The sequence below is a fragment of the Eucyclogobius newberryi genome, unplaced genomic scaffold (assembly GCF_026437365.1).
Source record: "Eucyclogobius newberryi isolate DKJ021-1_F unplaced genomic scaffold, fEucNew1.0.hap1 SCAF_16, whole genome shotgun sequence".
Taxonomy (NCBI): domain Eukaryota; kingdom Metazoa; phylum Chordata; class Actinopteri; order Gobiiformes; family Gobiidae; genus Eucyclogobius; species Eucyclogobius newberryi.
The window spans coordinates 12,145,441-12,163,679 of record NW_027315790.1 but is presented as its reverse complement, the minus strand read 5'-3'; the positions used below and the strand labels follow the sequence as shown (position 1 = coordinate 12,163,679).

The 18,239-nt window shown below is 41.5% G+C and overlaps 2 protein-coding genes across 4 annotated transcripts in view; one reads left to right on the top strand and one right to left on the bottom strand.

The window, feature by feature from the left end:
- cdca7b (cell division cycle associated 7b) overlaps positions 1-18,239 on the bottom strand; it is a 24,174-nt gene extending 5,935 nt beyond the window's left edge. Inside the window, exons 1-10 of one of the 2 annotated variants that reach the window (XM_072447595.1) lie at positions 18,106-18,239; positions 17,331-17,459; positions 16,752-16,846; positions 16,478-16,679; positions 16,063-16,125; positions 15,790-15,972; positions 15,531-15,680; positions 15,305-15,454; positions 15,091-15,227; positions 14,967-15,023 (exon numbers count right to left, since the gene is read on the bottom strand). In XM_072447595.1, coding sequence (XP_072303696.1) covers positions 15,002-15,023; positions 15,091-15,227; positions 15,305-15,454; positions 15,531-15,680; positions 15,790-15,972; positions 16,063-16,125; positions 16,478-16,679; positions 16,752-16,846; positions 17,331-17,459; positions 18,106-18,123 — 1,149 coding nt within the window. In that variant the 5' untranslated portion in view covers positions 18,124-18,239 and the 3' untranslated portion in view covers positions 14,967-15,001. Of the gene's footprint in view, positions 1-14,737; positions 15,024-15,090; positions 15,228-15,304; positions 15,455-15,530; positions 15,681-15,789; positions 15,973-16,062; positions 16,126-16,477; positions 16,680-16,751; positions 16,847-17,330; positions 17,460-18,105 lie in introns of those variants that run through there. The other variant, XM_072447594.1, reaches the window with a different exon arrangement.
- sp4 (sp4 transcription factor) lies at positions 8,069-14,625 on the top strand. 2 transcript variants are annotated; one of them, XM_072447592.1, is made up of 7 exons: positions 8,069-8,442; positions 8,969-9,039; positions 9,832-10,182; positions 10,863-12,036; positions 12,144-12,339; positions 12,412-12,611; positions 12,677-14,625. In XM_072447592.1, the coding sequence occupies exons 1-7, from the start codon at positions 8,427-8,429 to the stop codon at positions 12,967-12,969; spliced, it is 2,301 nt and encodes a 766-aa protein (XP_072303693.1). In that variant the 5' UTR covers positions 8,069-8,426; the 3' UTR covers positions 12,970-14,625. The 2 variants fall into 2 exon arrangements, with proteins under 2 accessions (XP_072303693.1, XP_072303694.1); XM_072447593.1 differs by having other exon boundaries at positions 8,069-8,701.

The following is an 18,239-nucleotide window of genomic DNA, read 5'->3' as shown; positions in this document are numbered from 1 at the left end:
CTTAGAAAGGAGTGAAATAAAGATCTGGCACTTCTCGGGGAGAGGGATGGGTGGAGTATTTAACTTCTCCTTGGTGTTTTCCTCTGCTTCGCTCTTGTCAATGGAGCACGGCCACTGGGCGGCCATCTTGGTCAGCAGCCCTGCTGAGACAATTAGCCGAAGAATCAGACAGTCAAAAGGCATGATTCTAAACATACCACAAAAATACATTACAAATATCAAAAAGGCCCATCAATCAAAAATAAATAAAGAGACATTTTTCACAATATAAGGTCAATTAAAAGTACATTGTACCCTTCCTCTTGCAGTGGAAGCTTCACCTGAAGGTAAATGTGTCACATGACTTATTCAAAACCATAACCACTAAAACAACATCGAAGGAGAAGTCATCCAGGTGAGGCGTGTGCCAGGATGTGCCTGGAGCAGCTCCTCTCTGCTTCCTGTAATTACCTGAGAGAGGGCATGTCTTCTGTCTGTCAGCATCGACCTGATCACCACCAGGAAGGCAGAGAGGCAAAACATCCAGCAAGTAGGACAACATACTGGTAACAGTTATTGTCACAACACTAAACTTTATTTTAAACTACCTGTAATAGCTCTAGTACATGTACATTTGGCTTTGTTTTTAACAGGTCAAGTAGAACTCATTTATAAGTCAGTCCACTGCATTATAGTAGCCGCTCCTTCTCACTGCTGCTCATGGCTCATTAACATATATCATGGCCACATTCATTCATGAAAATAGAAAATGTCAAAGGACGATATATTCTCGCGGTTAATGTATTGTCTGCGTGTTTGGGCCGTTGTCAATTCAAAATCTCGCATTTTCTCTTCCTTGGCCCTTTGTCCCACATGCACAGATAGACGGAGCTCGGTTGCAGTTGATGGATGCCCGTAGTTTGTTAAGCTATACATCACGGAGGTCATTTTGGCTGCCTACACATCTGCTGTCTCCGCTTCTGAAAGAGGGGAAGAGGTGTGGAGAGCAGAGAGATTTATAAAGGCAACGGGAAGAATTACGCTCCGTGAAAGAGGATAAGATTAGTAAGTGCAGTAGATGAAATGCTCACGTCTACAGCCGCGACTCGCCGTGCGGTGTCTCTTTTAACAAGCGTCCGTCCTGAAGCCGCTTGCCTTATGGGTTTCTCCCGGGCCTTATCCACTTTTGTACTGCCACTCGTAACTACCAACAGTAAAAGTGACAGGTTTATTCTTCTGTAGGCCTAACAGGAGCCGAGGTAGTGATGAGACGCATTTGGAAGAGAGCTTAGTATTGACACTTCTGAATAAAGTTAGGTTATTGTGTGGTGGCTTTGTTTAAATTATTATAACCAAAAAAAGGTGATGAGTTTTTTTATTATTATTACTATTTAGAAATGTACGCATTGTATTTTTTCAGCTCATACGCCAACCTTTTTCATATTATTTTTGAACTTTTTAATGAAATTGCTGCCGATTTGTTTTATTTTTGGCCTTGTTCGTTTTTTGGAGCCTGTAGATAAAAAGAATAGCAACTGCACATACAAAAACAAAAAAAATCAAAAATAAATAATACACTTTCTGGAGTTGGAGACGTTGGAGAATTTTTTTTCTTTTTTCAACTTTTTTCCCCCCCCATATTGATCTGTCTGTGTATCATGTTTGATTTACAAGATCAAATGGGGTTTATTTTTGGACACTTATACCAAGTCCAAACTCCAACAACAGCATGAATCTCCAAACTTCCTTCACTCTCTCCTTGATTAAATCCTGTCTCTGTCCACGATCTTTCTTCTCGTCACCAATAACCCGGCTCATCCTTCTCCCTCTCCACACATACCTCTTGGACACGAAGATTAATTTACCAACGTTCATTCATCAACCTCTTCCTCTGCTCTCTTTTTAATGCGTGGTCAAGTGTGCATGTGTGCGTGGCTCTGCATGTTCAATTTGTCCTGTGATTGATGTTCTCAAGCCCCACAGCATAATCATACACTCCCAGACGTCATTTTTCACTCTGGGTGGTGAAGGGTGAAGCTGATGTCTCTGATCAGAGCTCTTCCTCTGTGTGGGGGGTCTGGGTCATTGGGAGGTGTGCTTAAGAGTCCGGCAAAACTCTACAAATGATCGAGGAGAAGATGGAGCGTAAGTGTGGGGTCTCAGAGTGACTAGATAAAGGTTTAGTCATTGTTTAAAAAACTGGATAGGTTCATTTTTTCCCCCCTTTGTAACAACTTTTGAGGTGGTGGTATATGTGGTATATTGCTTCAGAAAATATGTTGATAATAATAATAATAATTATTATTATTATTATTATTATTAATAATAATAATAATAATAATAATAATAATAATGTATAATAATTAAACTATTTTATGCCACAGAAACAATAAACTAAAAGCAGGATAATTTTGGTAACTCTTTTGGAAAGTAGTAAAATTGTGTTTAAAAAAATCCCCAGCAATAAATAAATATCAGAATAAAACACGTAGTATCTATAATGAGTCATAGAAGCTACTTATCTGAAATCACTAGAGCAATTTTTATTTATTTATTCATTTTATTAAGAAATGTTCTCCACCGGTGTAAAGTAAATGATAAATATTGTTCCAAAATATTGTTCCAACTATCATTTATTGAACATAAACTTGATATGACCCGACAAAATGTGTTCATAGTTTCCTCTCCAAGCCTCTTCACTTGCTCTCCAGTAATTATAAAATATTCTTATGTAATTATCATATTTTCATCTGCCTGTCAATCAAGTATGTGACAAAATAATATGTATTTTATTTATTTATTTAAAATTGTGTCCTAGATTACTTATTAACTAAGGACCAATGCTTATCTTAATGCCATTATTATGAGGTGAATTAATAAATCTTTACTTTTCATTATTTTCTTTAGTTTTTACTTAAAATTAAGTTATTGCTGGGGCCCTTGGCCTCTTCAAATACATCACGTCTGTGTGCTTGTCTAAAAGTCAAAGACCTTTTTATTCAGGCCCAAACCTTGTGCACATCAGTGTGCACAGAAAGACGCATATCTAAAGCCACTAAATGTTATAGTTACCTATTGCTCCTCCCATCACCATTGTGCTAAACCCCAGCACAATGGCTGCCATAAAATGTGGGGGTCTCAGGAGCTGGAGAAGAGAAGGGGTTAAAAAGACCCAAGAAACAGCTTGACGTTAAATTGACTGGAAAAAAGCCGCTTGCTTTTTCATGCTAATTGCCGCACTTCAGATTGTTAATTTATTCCACAATGAAAAGCTAAAATGCTTCACATTGAGTGAAATTTCTTTGCGGTTTGTAAAATAAATCTTGTAGTATATTTTATATTTTGGGGCTTTTCACTGAATTGTCACTTTAATGAATGACAGATGGCTCTTTTGTTGAAAATGTGGAGAAAGGTTTTCATTGTTACCAGTTTCTTAAAACATGCATGATATAGAGATGAATATTGTACTTTACTTCTACTACTTTTGTCTGCATTGATTGCATATTTTTAATTGTTTTTTTTGTTTGTTTTTGATTGTGAAAATAAATATAAATAAATGAATATCTCAATTGTTGCATAAAAAATAATAATGCATTAAATCAGGTTTATGTTTCCATTTTATTTTTTGTACACAGAATTTACACTTTCCCAAACGCCATTGAGGTGGCTTCTGTGATGATTTCATGGCTGCTTGTTTTATTGATGGTTCCCGTCAAACATGAAACGCTGCTCTCCCTCCTCACCACAGACACATGCACCGCCCCGGGGCCCTCACACAGGACTTACACAGACAGCCAGGAACAAGTGGTTGGCGTCAGCACAACCAGGCCCCGCAAGTCCTGTCAGGTCCTTCAACTAACTCACACAAATTTGAAAACTTATCTTGGATCTTTATGGCCAGCTGCACCCTCCACTTAAGACTACTGCTACTGCTGTAAAGGCCTTTCCTCGTCTAGTATTATAGGAGCATCTTCAAAGCGTCCCCTGCTGCTCACACACACCGAGTAGCACAGACTTCTGAGCAGGTCTTAATCATTTTACATTTACCCTCAAAGAGAATGCTTAAAGACGTGCTCGCTCGCTATCTGGAAGCTCAGCATGAGCCCTGTCCTCTTTAATTGTGCATCGATTCTGATTAATTCTGCCTCTTTATGTGGAGTGAGAACCCCAAAACAGCACACTTAGTTTGCTGTTCATTGGTCGACGGTTCTTTTGCAACCAAAATTCTTTCTAGTTGACTAATCATTTTTGAGGGAAAGCATGTGAGTTAGCTTGTGAACTGTGAGGGAATTCACAGTTTACCAGTTGTTTTCTGTATACATATTTAGAATTGTGTGATCTCCTGCCTCATGGTCTTGTCAGTGCACTTTTGGTCAAGCCATTGAGCTACTTAAAAGGTTTGAGAGCGTTTGCCTCGTCGACAAAGAAGCAGGGCAGGAAGATCTTAATTATTTTCCTCATTGATCCATCAGAATTTTAAGTTCTATTTTGTTTTGTCTTATTAAAAAAAAAATCAACATACATTTCCTGAACACACAAAAAACAGATTATTTATTCAAAGCTAAAAAATAGTCAAATGAATGTCTTCCTCCTGAACGCTGCTCCAGACCACAGGCTTTTACTGACAGAGGATTTGGCCCAAACTGATGATTGATTTGATTACACATTCACTTTGCTGATTTACAGTAAGTCCATATTTATTATTGTCGTCATTTACCTCTTAAATTGTGTCTACAAGCATCAAATCTATAATCTTCAGAACAGTGTTGCATAGATTTGATTGCTACTGGAGAAGATGCAAAAATATAACTCTGGTGTTGTTAGTGCTAAATAAAGGCGTTTGTCTTAGTCTCAGTATAAGTCTGTGAGTCATGCCTTTTGTAACGAGGTACATGTTTTCACCTTTTATCTTTTGGTCTGACCTTTGACCCTGGGATGTCAGGTAGCTGTTGCTGACCCATGGTTGACCTCCTTGACCAGTTTGAGTCTGCAGTATGGATAAATGTGAAAACCTGATATAGTCACGCTGCATGTTAGTTACTGATCAAAATGCTTTGAAAAACTGCACCACACATTCTAGAAATTCTTTGTCTTTGAAGATGTTTTGGGGCCTGTAATTATGTCCTTTTAAAAGTCCACTAAATTATGTTTGAACAAAGTGTAACCATACATTTTTGTTTACGTCAGTGTAGGTGTAAAAGGTGATTCCTTTGACAACATTTTGAAGTGAAGTGACTAAGGTTGATCAAATGGCTGTCATTTTGTAACAAGCTACATAACTGCCACATTTGTCATTATGACTCTTTAAGCCAGTCAGAGATGTTTAAAGAATAGTAATATATATTAATCATAATATAATTATCCATTCATTTCCGGGGAAACCTAACCCCTGCTTTATTTAAAATGTGTCCATTTTAATTTTCGTTTTAACTACCATGTAATTCTCTTGACTTACTTTCCCACAGTTCCTCAGTTATAGATGAACTTACTAATTTATCATTTTCTTTCAGTCACGGCTAAATCTTGCAATCAGCAAATAAAAAAACTGTTTTCTGAAACAAATTAGTATCTTGGATCATATATTTTATATGCATAATTATATGCTATGAATAATTTTCTTAAAACATTATTCTGAGAGGGACAGATAATATATTAGGCCTACAGTGATACTTTCGTGTTAGGCTTATACTGAATTAATTTTAAATGAGTATGTTATTTTCAATCTCCAGTCTCACACTCATTCAGCATAGACATCTGCCAAAACATGAAGTCATGCTCAAAGTCATAAATCTTTTTGTCTTTACAACCTCACCTTAAAGAGAAGGGAGACATCCTGACGCCAAGGACGCATGTGACGAACACACCTAACTATCCTGCAAAAATACATCTGCACGCAAAGCACGGTTACGCACACTGACTCACACAAAATGTACAGGTGGGTCAGTGTATCAGCTGCAGATTAAGCTATGGGGCTACATGTATTTCATTAACCACTTCCATTTGAATGTTGGCAGAATTATATTTTAATGGTCTAAATGTGTACTTTCATTTATACTTATTTATTCAAATCTGTTCTTAAATGTATTTATTTAGAAAAGTAAGTCTGAAGACTTTAGACCAGGCATGTCCAAACTACGGCCCGGGGGCCAAATGCGGCCCTCAGACCAATTTTTGTTGACAAAACAACAAAAAGTAGTACTTTTTGCTGTAAAATTATAAAGATTCAAGCATTTTGATGTTATACCAACCTAATATTAATGTTTCAAGTCTTATTAAAGGTGTGGAGGCTCATCAAAACAATTTAAAATCCCAAATTTCGAATGATTCACTTTGTCATTCGACAAATTCAATATTGTTGGGTCGTTTGTGGCTCTCTTCTCGGTATAAGTTTAAAATGTGGCCCTCGGTGAAAAAAGTTTGGACACCCCTGACTCTATGGACACATCGCCAGTTGGCTACGACTCGAGGCCTCCCTCTAGTGGCTTAAAAATAATATCGACAGGCCTGAATAAAGCTATACAATTACCAGTATATGGGCTTTGCACAATACCAGAACTAATTAAGCATAGGCCAGTATTCTACATATTTCAATATAGATTAGGACCTTGTAGCCCATTGGATACGTTTTTACTCTTACTGGTAGCAGAGATAGTAATGTATATTGACTTATTATGTGTGGGACATTTGAAAATAACATTTCATTCATCAAACACTTGTGCACAGCACATGAGGTAAGCCTACTGGTTTACACTCGTCTGTGTTACAGAACTGCACAACAGCCCTCTTCAGACAGACCTGGTCGCCTAGCAACGACCTACCATGGCCCACGAGGCGGAGACAAGACTCTGGCTTCCGCAGTAATTGCATGTGTGTCTGTTTCTGGGCCAGCCCAGGTGTTTGTGTGGTTTAGATGTGAAAACGGGCTTCTGGGTCTCGGTGACAAACAAAGAGAATAGTTCACCTGAAAGCAGAGCTACCTTTGTGTTCAATACTCAACACACAGCCCAGCAATACTCCATATGCACTGGGTCTAACCTATGCCCCTGCAGAAAGTGTATGTGACACCGAGGTCATGCTCCTGTAACGTCTTCTTTACAAACTTTCAAGGGCTTTAATATTCCTCCTGTGTGTATCAGAGGACTGTCCTCAGTGGACAAGTTAATGGCATCAGTGTGTTTGTTTTTTGCTTGGTGAACTTGTGACTCACAGTGCTCGGTCATTTGAAATTGTACAAGTATAAACTCTGATAAACCTGAGGAGCTTATGCCTCTCCTTATTTTTTGTACTGTAATGTGCATGTTGTTGTTTTTTGTACTGAAGTGGCCTTATCTGTCTGATTTTGTTACAGCTAATCTCCTGAAAAGTAGTGTTTTGTATTGTGCGCATGATCTGAAGGTTTGTAGCCCTGACTTGCTGTGCTTCATGTCCCAGTCTTGTGCATAATTATATTTAGCCCGGGTAAATAAAGGTGACTAGATTTGCATTTGGCCAATAGTAGGCTCCACTTGCGTATTGGCAATTGAAAACTAGGCCTACATATAGGCCTTATAATTTAGAGATGCTTTTTTCCAATTTGGTTCTGGAGCCTTTAGTTCTTCACATACTATCCAGCCATAAGAAGTGAGAGCTACCAAATCTTGACAGTCCTCCCTGCGCTTTTTTAACTTTATAACCTAATTGTGATAGAGTTTATAATGGCTGTGGAACACGTCATATCATATTATAATTCATTCTCGGCATTGCTTTACACAACTGTAGGATGAACTCTTTGAGGTACACGTCCAAATGTTTTCTTCAGGCTTAAATGTCTATTATTACAAGAAAACCCGCTTTTACACTTGATCTTTTCGGCCGTGGTCTTGTGACGGGAGCGGATGGAAACAGCGGATTGATTGACACTGAAACTACGCCTCTCTTTCCCGTTTGCCCCTCCCCCACAGCCCCGCCCTCTCCCCTCCCCCTCGCTCTCACACAAACATGACTTTGTGCGACCGCTTCGCTTCCACCGCTCTGGCCAACCCGAGCACCGGTGCATTGTGGGACTTGTAGTGCCGCGCGCGCAGTCACACTGAAGAAGGCGAGGCTTCGGCAAAATACAACTCCCATCTCGACCTTCGCACGCCGAGCCTCGTCGTCCAATCTGAATATGTGGGAGGAGCGCGTCCGCCCACAAAAGCCACCGCTATCCGCTCGTATCTCCTTCTTAAAAAATCAATTGTGCACGAAAAAGGCGGAATACTCCTAAAATGAAAATGCAGGTTACGCGTTTATTTTAGCGCGCGCGGCCGAGAGCGACGAGCCGTCCCCGTGTCGTGCGGCGGGGGTAACGGCGGCGACGAGCGGAGGGTGTTGTCCTGATGCTTAAATGGAAGTGGGAGGGCCTGCGCGCTCACACATTGCCAAGTTCTCTGTGGATATCACCCTGACACTCTCGTATTTGCTCGTTTATGGACTGTCTGCACGGTAAGAGAGCGGTTCTGAGAAGCTGCGTGAAGCATCTGTTCCGGACACTGCTGCAGTGTGTCTTTTCTTCAATACTCGATGTGTGCTTGATTGTGCTGCGCTTGGCACCGCCCTTCCTGGCCGGTGGGTGGTTTCGTCAAAGGGACAGATCCGCCACGGCTCCGCGCCGAACATAGGCCGTCCTCCGCCTCTGTGCCCGGCCGGCCTTCTACCGTGAACTACACCCTCTCCCTCTCGGTATATTAATGCGTTATGAGTGGTAGGTACCCTCCCCCTGTTGGTCTCTCCTCCCCCCTGCTTCCCCTGCTTCTGTCTGACAGATACGAGGCTTTGATAATTGGTGATGAGCTTTACCGCTTTCTTATGTGTTTTATTGACCAGCTTTGTTATGTGTTGATGGCGATATCTGGTGTTTGAGCGTCCTGCGTGTGCCTTGTCCTGTTACTTTGTAATCATCACCTTATTGGGAGCGCCACTATAGCCTAATTACAACATTGTAATACTCTACTTTGTGCTGTTTTCATAGACTCTAAGAAAGAATCATCTGGAACAGAAGGAGGGAAAGCATCTAAAAAGGGCAAAAGTATTGGATCTCAGGTATGTAAAGTCATTATTTGAGTTTTGTTTGCCTCTGGGTCAAATATGCACTCCTCCTTCCCTCCTAGCAGCCAGCCAAACACCTCTGGGGGCGTTTCTCTGGTGGATTCCACTTCCTGCTTCTGTCCTGCCTCATGAATAGGCTTATAGGCTGTCACACTTTCAGCCACTGCAATTTTAGCTTGTCGGTTTGAATTTAGTTCAGAATAATCTGCACATCATGAAGTCATTGGAGGTGGCGTCATCACTGATATGAGATAGCATGACTGTAGAAGTGAGATCCCTTTTCTTGTGGTTGTGTTTTTATATTTAAGCAATTTAGTTTGTGCATCTTCTGCTAGTAAAGCCCAACAGGCATTAATTGGATGTTATCATAAAATAGCCAGTCGACAAGTGTATCGTATAACATATTTGTTGCAACCTTCTGAATCTACTACTTCTTTTGAAAAGGAGGAGAAAGGGCGGTATTTTTTCTTCCACTATTCTGAGAAAAGAAATGTGCTTCTCACACGCCCACCCACTCGCTTCCTGTATCACCGCCCACTTCCACCGACAGCTCTCTTTCTGCTTTGTGTTTGAACAATTTCCCCCTAACATTTTACAATTTGATTCTAAGATGATGATAATCATGGGTCTTACCTTTCCTGTTGCTATTGATGTAATTGTATGTTTATTTAATCTTTAGAATGATCTGCACTACTCTAACAAACACATGTCCTCCTTCATTTCCCTGTCACTCTTTAACCCTCTCCTCCCTTCCCCTTCCATCTCATTTCCTGACTCTCTCTCCAGGATTCCTCCCAGCCCTCTCCGTTGGCTCTGCTAGCTGCCACCTGCAGTAAGATCGGGGGACAAGGGGGAACAGAGGGGGCTCAGACCCAGGCAGGAACCCAGCAGACGCAGGTCCAGGCTGGTCAGATCCAGCTGCAGGCTGGTCAGCTCCAGGGTCAGATAGTGTTGGACACAACCGGGGCTCAAACACTGGTGCCCCAGCAGCTGGAACTGGTCCCAGCTCAGTTCACAGGCAACGGCTGGCAGATCATCACAGCTGCCCCAGCTATGGCCAAGGAGAACAACAATCAGCCTGTAGCTGTCACACTGGCCCCCACTATGGTCAATGACACCTCTCCTGGTGGACGCAAGGTGAAGTCCTGTGGCATTGTGTGAATAGGCTTGTTTAAGCAGAGCAAGCCGGACGGCCCTGGTAATATAGTGAGATCAAGGCAGCTTAAGGCGCCTTACAAGGCGGTGTAGCCAGTGAAAAGCAATTGCAGCACCTTGACCTACTAAAAAGTCCAAATGCATGATGGGAAACTACTTTTATATCATCACATATAGTCCAGATGACAGAAAAGGCCCAGGCTGTTGTACAATACAGATGGCATAAGTAATATATGATCTTGATGTGCTAAAAGTCATTTTCACTATAGATCAAGACTAAGCTTAAACTTTATTTTAAATCATTGTTTTTTCTTCTGGTTATGTACACATCAGTCTGTGGTGTGTGAGGGAGACAAGAGCCTTCACAAAGTTTTATTCAGTGTCAGACTTCAAGGAAACACAAGATCTGTGCTTTCCCCGTGACACTGCGTGATCTGAGGAGCCTCTCAGGTCTCGGGCCCATGGAGCATTCAAGTTTGATTCCAGGCTGATTCCAAGCTGCTTAAACAAGCCTATTATTAAAAAAAAAAAAAAGATCATGCTAACGCTGCATCTTAATTATTCAAACTTTATTTGTAGTGTCTTCATTAATTCACAGCCATTTGACCACAATTAAGAATTTCATTATAGAATTTAATGTTGTTTCTTTTCTATTGGGACAGGTAAAGCTTGGTGGGACCAACAGTGTAGCAGCTGGGCAGCAGCAGCAGTTCCAGATTATTCAGGTTCAGAATCTGCCCAATGCTGGCAGTGGGGTCCAGTACCAGGTCATCCCACACCTGCAGACTGCCGATGGCCAGCAGATTCACATCAGCTCTGCCCAACCCACTTCCATTGGGGCTTTATCTGATCAAGTTCAACTCATACAAACTCAAAATCCAGGCCAGACTCAGACCATTCTGCAGCCTTCTACCCAGCAGACCATCCTGACAAGTACAGCCAACCAGACTGTCCCACTTCAGATTCGGCCTGCACAGTCTTTTCCAATCCAGCTCCAGACTATTCAGGGCTCCCAGACCCCTATGATGACCACTGTACCTATAAACCTCGGAGGCATGACCCTAGCTTTACCTGTCATTAATAATATGGGCACCACTGGGGCTATGCAGTTGATTCAATCGGCAGATGGCACATTTTCTGTTGCTAACAGTAACCAGTTGCTAACAGCTGTGACTGGGGCAGCTCCAGGTCTAGCTGCCCCTGCAGGAGCTGTGAGTGAGGGCGACAGCACATCTGATGGGACACAAGTAGTGTCTGAGGGAGGGGCTGACATCCAAGCACAAGGCGGTGAGGTGGACTCTCAAAGCCAGGCCAATGGACTCCAGAATCAGATCGACTCCACTGGAACCATCCAGCAGGTGATTGTGGGCCAAGTCGGACACCAGCTGGTTCAGCAGATCCAGCTTCAGCCCCAAACTCAGGGTCACACCCAAGGCCAGCAGTCACAAGCCCAGCAAATCCAGACAGTGCAGCTGGCCCCGGGACAAACACTGCAGCCCATCCAGGCTTTCCAAAACTCCGCCCAGGTCCTCATACGCACACCCACCCTGTCGCCCTCAGGACAGATCACTTGGCAGACCCTGCAACTGCCTGGAGGAATGTCTCTGCAGGGCGGGCTGGGCGCTGCTTTGCCTCAGCAGCTCACACTGGCTCCAGTGGGTGGCACTGGCACTACAGTCGGGGGCGGAGGCCTGATGTCCCTCAGTGGAGCTCCTCTCACTCTGAGTGCAGCCCAGATTAACCCAGGCTCTGGGGTTCAGACTGTCAGCATTGCTGGACTAGGCACCGCTGGGGTTCAGGTGCAGGGTCTTCCCCTCACCATCACTGGTCTTCAGAGTAAGGCATCATCATTATAAGACACAAAAACTAGAGTTGTATAGACCACATCTACATTTTATATCTTACAACAACTAACTTTATAACATTAATTTGTTCCTTTCAAGGTCAACCCAGCCAGGACGGTATCAAAGTTCAACCATCTCAAGTGACCGTCACTGTTGGCAACATGGCATCAGGCTCATCCTTGAGTCCAGACCAGCTGGGCTCTGTTCAAAGCTCATCAGACCAGGAGGGAGTGCCCAGTAAGAGGCTTCGTCGCGTGGCCTGCTCCTGTCCCAACTGCAGGGATGGGGAAGGAAGGTACTTAACATAGCTTCCTGATTGCATTTTCATATATTCCTACAGTTATGACCAGATTATTCTTTGTGTTAGGAATAGTGGAGACCCCTCAAAGAAAAAGCAGCACATCTGTCACATGGAGGGCTGTGGCAAGGTGTATGGCAAAACATCCCATCTGCGCGCGCATCTACGCTGGCACACGGGCGAGAGGCCATTTGTTTGTAACTGGATTTTTTGTGGAAAGCGGTTCACAAGAAGTGATGAGCTACAAAGACACAGAAGAACACACACAGGTAAGATGACCACATGTCCGAGATATGTATTAGTATAACTTTGTACACTCTGTATGTTCTTGTAGGGGAAAAGCGTTTTGAGTGCCCAGAGTGCTCCAAGCGCTTCATGCGAAGTGACCACCTGTCCAAGCACATCAAGACACATCAGAACAAGAAAGGCGGAGCCGCAGTGGCCATCATCACTACTGATGACCTGGAGGAGGATGTTGCTGAGGGCTTGGGCTCGTCTCCACAGATTGTTGCCGTGGGAACTCTGAATCGAGACTCTGACCCAGCGACGCCCACAACCTCCAATCACAACGAGGACGAGGACGAGGATGAGGAGGCTGCTGACTCTTGCTTGTACACAGAAGGCTAATTTTCCTGCAGGTTTTAAACGATTCCTGTGTCACAATAGACTCAATCCAACATAATTTGAAAAAAAGAACCAAGAAGATATACAGAGAGTAGATTAAATACATTTTGTGTAAAAGATTAGTTAGTTGGCTTTTAAAAATGAATCTATCATTCCATCTGCAGTGTGGAAAGTCCAATGAGATTAGCACAAAACCAGATGAGAGACACACAAAAAACTATAAGAGACATTTCCTAATCATGACATAATCTCTATGCACAAAGTTGCATTCTGTTTCTTAAGTAGGCCTACGCTTCCCACAATGCTGAGGGTCAATCATATGTTGAGACTGTTTTAAAGCCGTGAAAGAGCAGTGGTGGTCCTGAGAGGAAGAGGGTTTGTGCATGTCGGTATGAGTGACGTCTCCTGTTGGATGAAGATCTACCTAAATGTGTGTCGTAACGGATCAGCTTGTTGTCCTCAAGTCTGAATTCAGGTGGGGTTTTGTGTTGACTGAAAAATATTTGTCAAGCTGAATGAAGAAAAATAAGTAAGCACATATGAAAGATTTATTTTAAAAAATGCATTCCTATGAGGCACAGTGGCCATTTGAAGTAAATGTTTCTATAATATAAAACAATCTAGCTTTCTACAACATTGTTTAGTGAAAGCAATACTTCTGCGACAATCCTATTGAAGTCATGTTTACATTGTCAGGGGATTTTTCTGTTTATAAAGTCTATTTGCTCTGTGAAAAGGGGACTCTGATAGGAGTGCCGCCGTCACAAAACACCAGGTATCACTGCGATCTGTTGCTTTTGAACTGTTCATCCCGCCTTTCTCTCTGGTGTGCGACCCTCGGAGGACAATTGCCTTAACACAAGTAGTTGTACACTTGCCTGGCCAGCTGAGGCTACGTGCTGTTCCTAAATATACAGAGAGCACCGGTCTGGCTCCCAGGCTAGTTAGACATAGGGAGCTGCAAAAAAGGAGGGTCAAAGTCAAAGAGGGAGTGTCAGCGGTGAGTGCGAGAAAGGGTATTTATGTGCATATAATGAGACGTTTTCTAGTGATGTTGCTCCGTATTAATTCTGTGTGTACATTATTTTTCAATTTTTTTTTCAGTTTATTATTTTAATGTCCCCTTGCATCCTATTAGCACACAGGGCTGCTCTGTGTAGACTAACTTATTTATCCTTGATTTGTAATATTTGCCTTTTGCTGGACTTGTATTGTGAGTTTGTGTACAGCATGTTTCAGTTTTTTGCGTAGTGCTACTTTTTAATTCTATCTGTGCTATACCTTTCTTTTCAGCATATGATAATTGCTTTTCTTATTCTCTTTGCACCATAATGTTTTTACAAAATACATGAAGAAAAGAATGCAAAAAGCTACAATTGTTAAAAAGGACGAAACCAAACAGATTTAGATGTTTTGGTAAAATTTTGTGTGCCGACCAAATTTTCTTTGATATTTTGTAGTGAAATCTCATTTGTAAATCTTTTTCTAAAGATGTTTGTCTTCATGACATTGATGATGGTTAGCCTCAAAGGCTCCAGTTTATTGATATTTTTAAAACTGGTTTGTACAAATGTGTTATGTTGATTAAAAAAAAAGACTACTCCAATATAGATTGCTTTAACCTGCATAACACTCAACAATAAACTGGTTAAAATAAAACATTCTCTGAATATTTGAATCACCGTTGTAGTTATAGCTCACAAATCCTCAAACAATCTGAACTATATCGTTTATTTGGGGGGAAACATGGGTAAACATACAAAATGCAGTACTATATAGTCATACCATACACTACTATAAATGATGACATAAAAATATAAAATAAAAAGCCAGTGTTGCACAAGTAAAAATAGAACGTGACTTAGATGCAGCCTGTTTTCCACACACAAAAATATCTATTAACGCGTCATATGCAACAATAAAATCTGAATCATTTTTACAGCTTATGTGCCTTGTATAGAAGTAAAATTAAATGATTGCTCATTTCCCCAGGTTTATCATCAGCACCATTTGTCATGGTTTGGTTCATCACCATCTACTGCAGCTCCTTCTGAATGCTGTAAAAAGAGAAAAAAGTGACTAAATATTCATAATATACAGGTACTTTAAAACCACACCGCTTACCTCTCCAGATACTCATGAACGTTGTCATGACCGCTGAAGCGAGCCAGTTGCACCAAAATCCCTGTGGCGCAGCGTCCCTCCTTTTTGCGACACAAGCTACAGTTGCACATGCCTCTGCAGATGGGGCAGGACCACGTCTACAGAGAAACAGGAACGTTCATTCAAAACCTCTGATGAGGATTCATGAGTGTGGTTTGTTTGTTTTGGATCTCACCGAATCGAGCAGCGCGTCACGTACATCTTCGCCGTAGCGGTTCTTTAGGCATGGCCCACAGAACTGACCTTTGACCCCAGAGCAGAAACCACTGCGGCACACAGACTTCGTGTCCAGAGTCTTCTGCCTGCACTGGTGACAGGAGCTACCCTGAACAGGAAGAACACTGTATAGACGGTTTGCTCTGTGCAGAATGACAGGACAATTCAGAAATAAAGACGCCAACGTTTTCTTTGTCCCAGATCTTGTCCTTGGAGCGGTACGCTATGTTGTCAAGTTCTTCTTCTGTGATCTCATCCACTGACTTTACATAGTACTGGCCCCTTTTGAAGCTCTTTCTTCTCTTTGCTACTCCAGTGGCTCTTTCCTCGTCGACCTGCTCAATCATAATGAAGAAGCCTACATTACATTTCATACACAGAAAGCCTTAGCCAGTAGAAGACACTGAGCAGGTGTGTGAATCATCAGAGAAGGATGACAAATACCTCTAACAGTGCCCTGATGTCCACCTTCCTGGGCTCTTTGCGGACAACAGGTTCAGCCTTCTCTTCGATGGCAAAGTTCTCTGGAGGACGTGCCTTGCGTGATGGGTTCCTCCGCTCAGACCCTGTATCCGGCTCAAACTTTCGTTTCTTTGGCTTTTCTTTTTCCGGTGTGCTTTTTTTCTTCTAAAGCCGTTGTTAAAGAAGATTCAAATAAGTAAACTAGAGAATAAAAAATGCCTAGGAGTAAATTAAAGTAAAGTAAATCCATCTCACTTGTGGGGTTGAGGGTGGTGTCAAAACTGCCATAGTGCTCAAATCAGCAAACAACTTTGCCAGCTAAAACAAATGAGAAACAGAACTGTGAGGCCAAATTTTGCAGCTCTAAAAGGGTAGAGTGCTGGTTTAGACATTGTAGGGAGGTCAAGATTATACCATTAATCAATGATTGCACTTTTACAGGTCACTATACAATCACAACTAAAAATAATGAGTCAAAAAACTGTCTTTTTTCTGTCTTGTTTCTGTCACTTTAACTCCGTTTTATCATTCTTTATTAAGCTGGATCATACAGGAATTGAAATCGATTAAAGTGAAGATATGATTGTACAATTTGTTTATCTCTATTGTTAAAATCAATGTGACTTGTATAATGTCAACTAAAAACATGGTGTGAGTTTAGCAGGCCTACCATGGCTTTGTTTTCCTGAATGTTTTTGTTCCGCTTCTTCAGACTTTGAGACAAGACCTCTTCATCATCATCTGTATCTTCATCCTCCATTTTCTGCTCCTGCACCTCCTGCTTGTTGCGCAGAGGACAACTTTCTTTACCATTTTGTCCTTTTCTCTTAAGTGCTTGTTGTTTGGGGGTAGATGGTCTTTTAAACGGAAACCTAAAAGAATTATTGGGCTTAATACGTTGCACAGTCTTATTTGAAAAAAGGATTCAGATATGACCTGCAAACCTTAATGCCACTAATAGACTTTTCCTCTTTGGAGATGAGGACTCTTCCCCATCAGAATAAAAGTTGGTGTCACTGTCCTCCTCAGACTGCATCATCTGGAAAAGAATAAAAACCCGCTATGAACAAATATTAATTTGATTGTATTAAATAGGTTGCATTCATGAAACAACATCTATAGTTTAACATCGAGTTGAGGACAGGAGGACTCTGCTGTTCAACTGTAAGATTACAGATCTGTCGACCTGGTTCGCGGTTATCTCTATGGGCCTATCTACAGCAAACAAAAACTGGTACAAAGTTAAAGATATCTTGAAAAATATGCCAAGACAAGGTGAAATGACGTTTCAGAATGGCTTCAGAAAAAGTACTGCCTTTATTCAACTCCAAGGACGCGGTAATTGCCAGTTGAAAGGACTTTAAACCATAAGATTCACAGGGCACATGTGTGGAGACGATCCCTAACAAATATTGATACCGTTCAACATTTGTGAATCATGTAATTTGTATATTTCTTTCAAAAACAGTGACTCTCCTCTCCTACATGAATGCAGCCCATTATCATTTAAAAGCTATTTGTACCTTCTGGTCTTTGTTTTCTCGTGATGCGTTGTCATCTTCACTGAAGCCTTCGAACTCCTCCTCACTGTCGGACTGGCTGAACAACTGGGTGAGCTCAGGAGTCATGAATCTGGACCGGAAATGGGGAATCTATGGCAAATGGACACAAGTTGTGAATGAAAAAGAAGCCCGGACGTGGTGGACAGGTGCTATTGATAATGATTCATGTTATGTAATGTTGTGTCATGAGTAGAGATTGTTATAAATGTAATTCATGAGTAGTCTAGTCTTTGTAGAATTAAGAGGCCAATATAAGTAGGAGACTATTCAGTAATTATGTAAAGAACGTGTGTTGCATTTTCATACAGCAGAGGGCGCCCTTTCCCCATCACTGCAAAATACATGTTGGAACCTCACAACATGCTGCAAGATTAAATGGCTCAAATTGGACTGAATTTAACAACTTTTTTTTTTTAAATTCAAAGCCCTTGGGGCAAGATTAGAACATCTTGTAATAAATTAACATTAACATAAAACAGCCTTAGAAGATTTATTGCAAAAAACAAAGGCGATCGTTTTTAATACAACACGAGTCGCGTTAGTCGCCCATTTAGTAGAATTTATTGCACTAAACGTTACATATGCAAAAGTTGTAGTTAAATCGAGCTTGTTTGTCAGTGTGAAAAGAGAAAGTCGTATAATTGGCTGAAGAAAACGATGAAAGAAGAAAAGTCCAACATCGAAGTGTAAAAATCTAACCAGCGCAAATACCAACTCGAGTTATTAAAACGCTTACCTTTGACGCCAGAGTCATGTTATAAGTTAGGCCTAAGAAGTTTTTATACAGTAATCTAGACAAGTGCAAAGAAAAACAAAGAGAGGGACCAGAGAAGAGTTTAAAAACCAACAGCGGCTGTGGATCGGACTCTA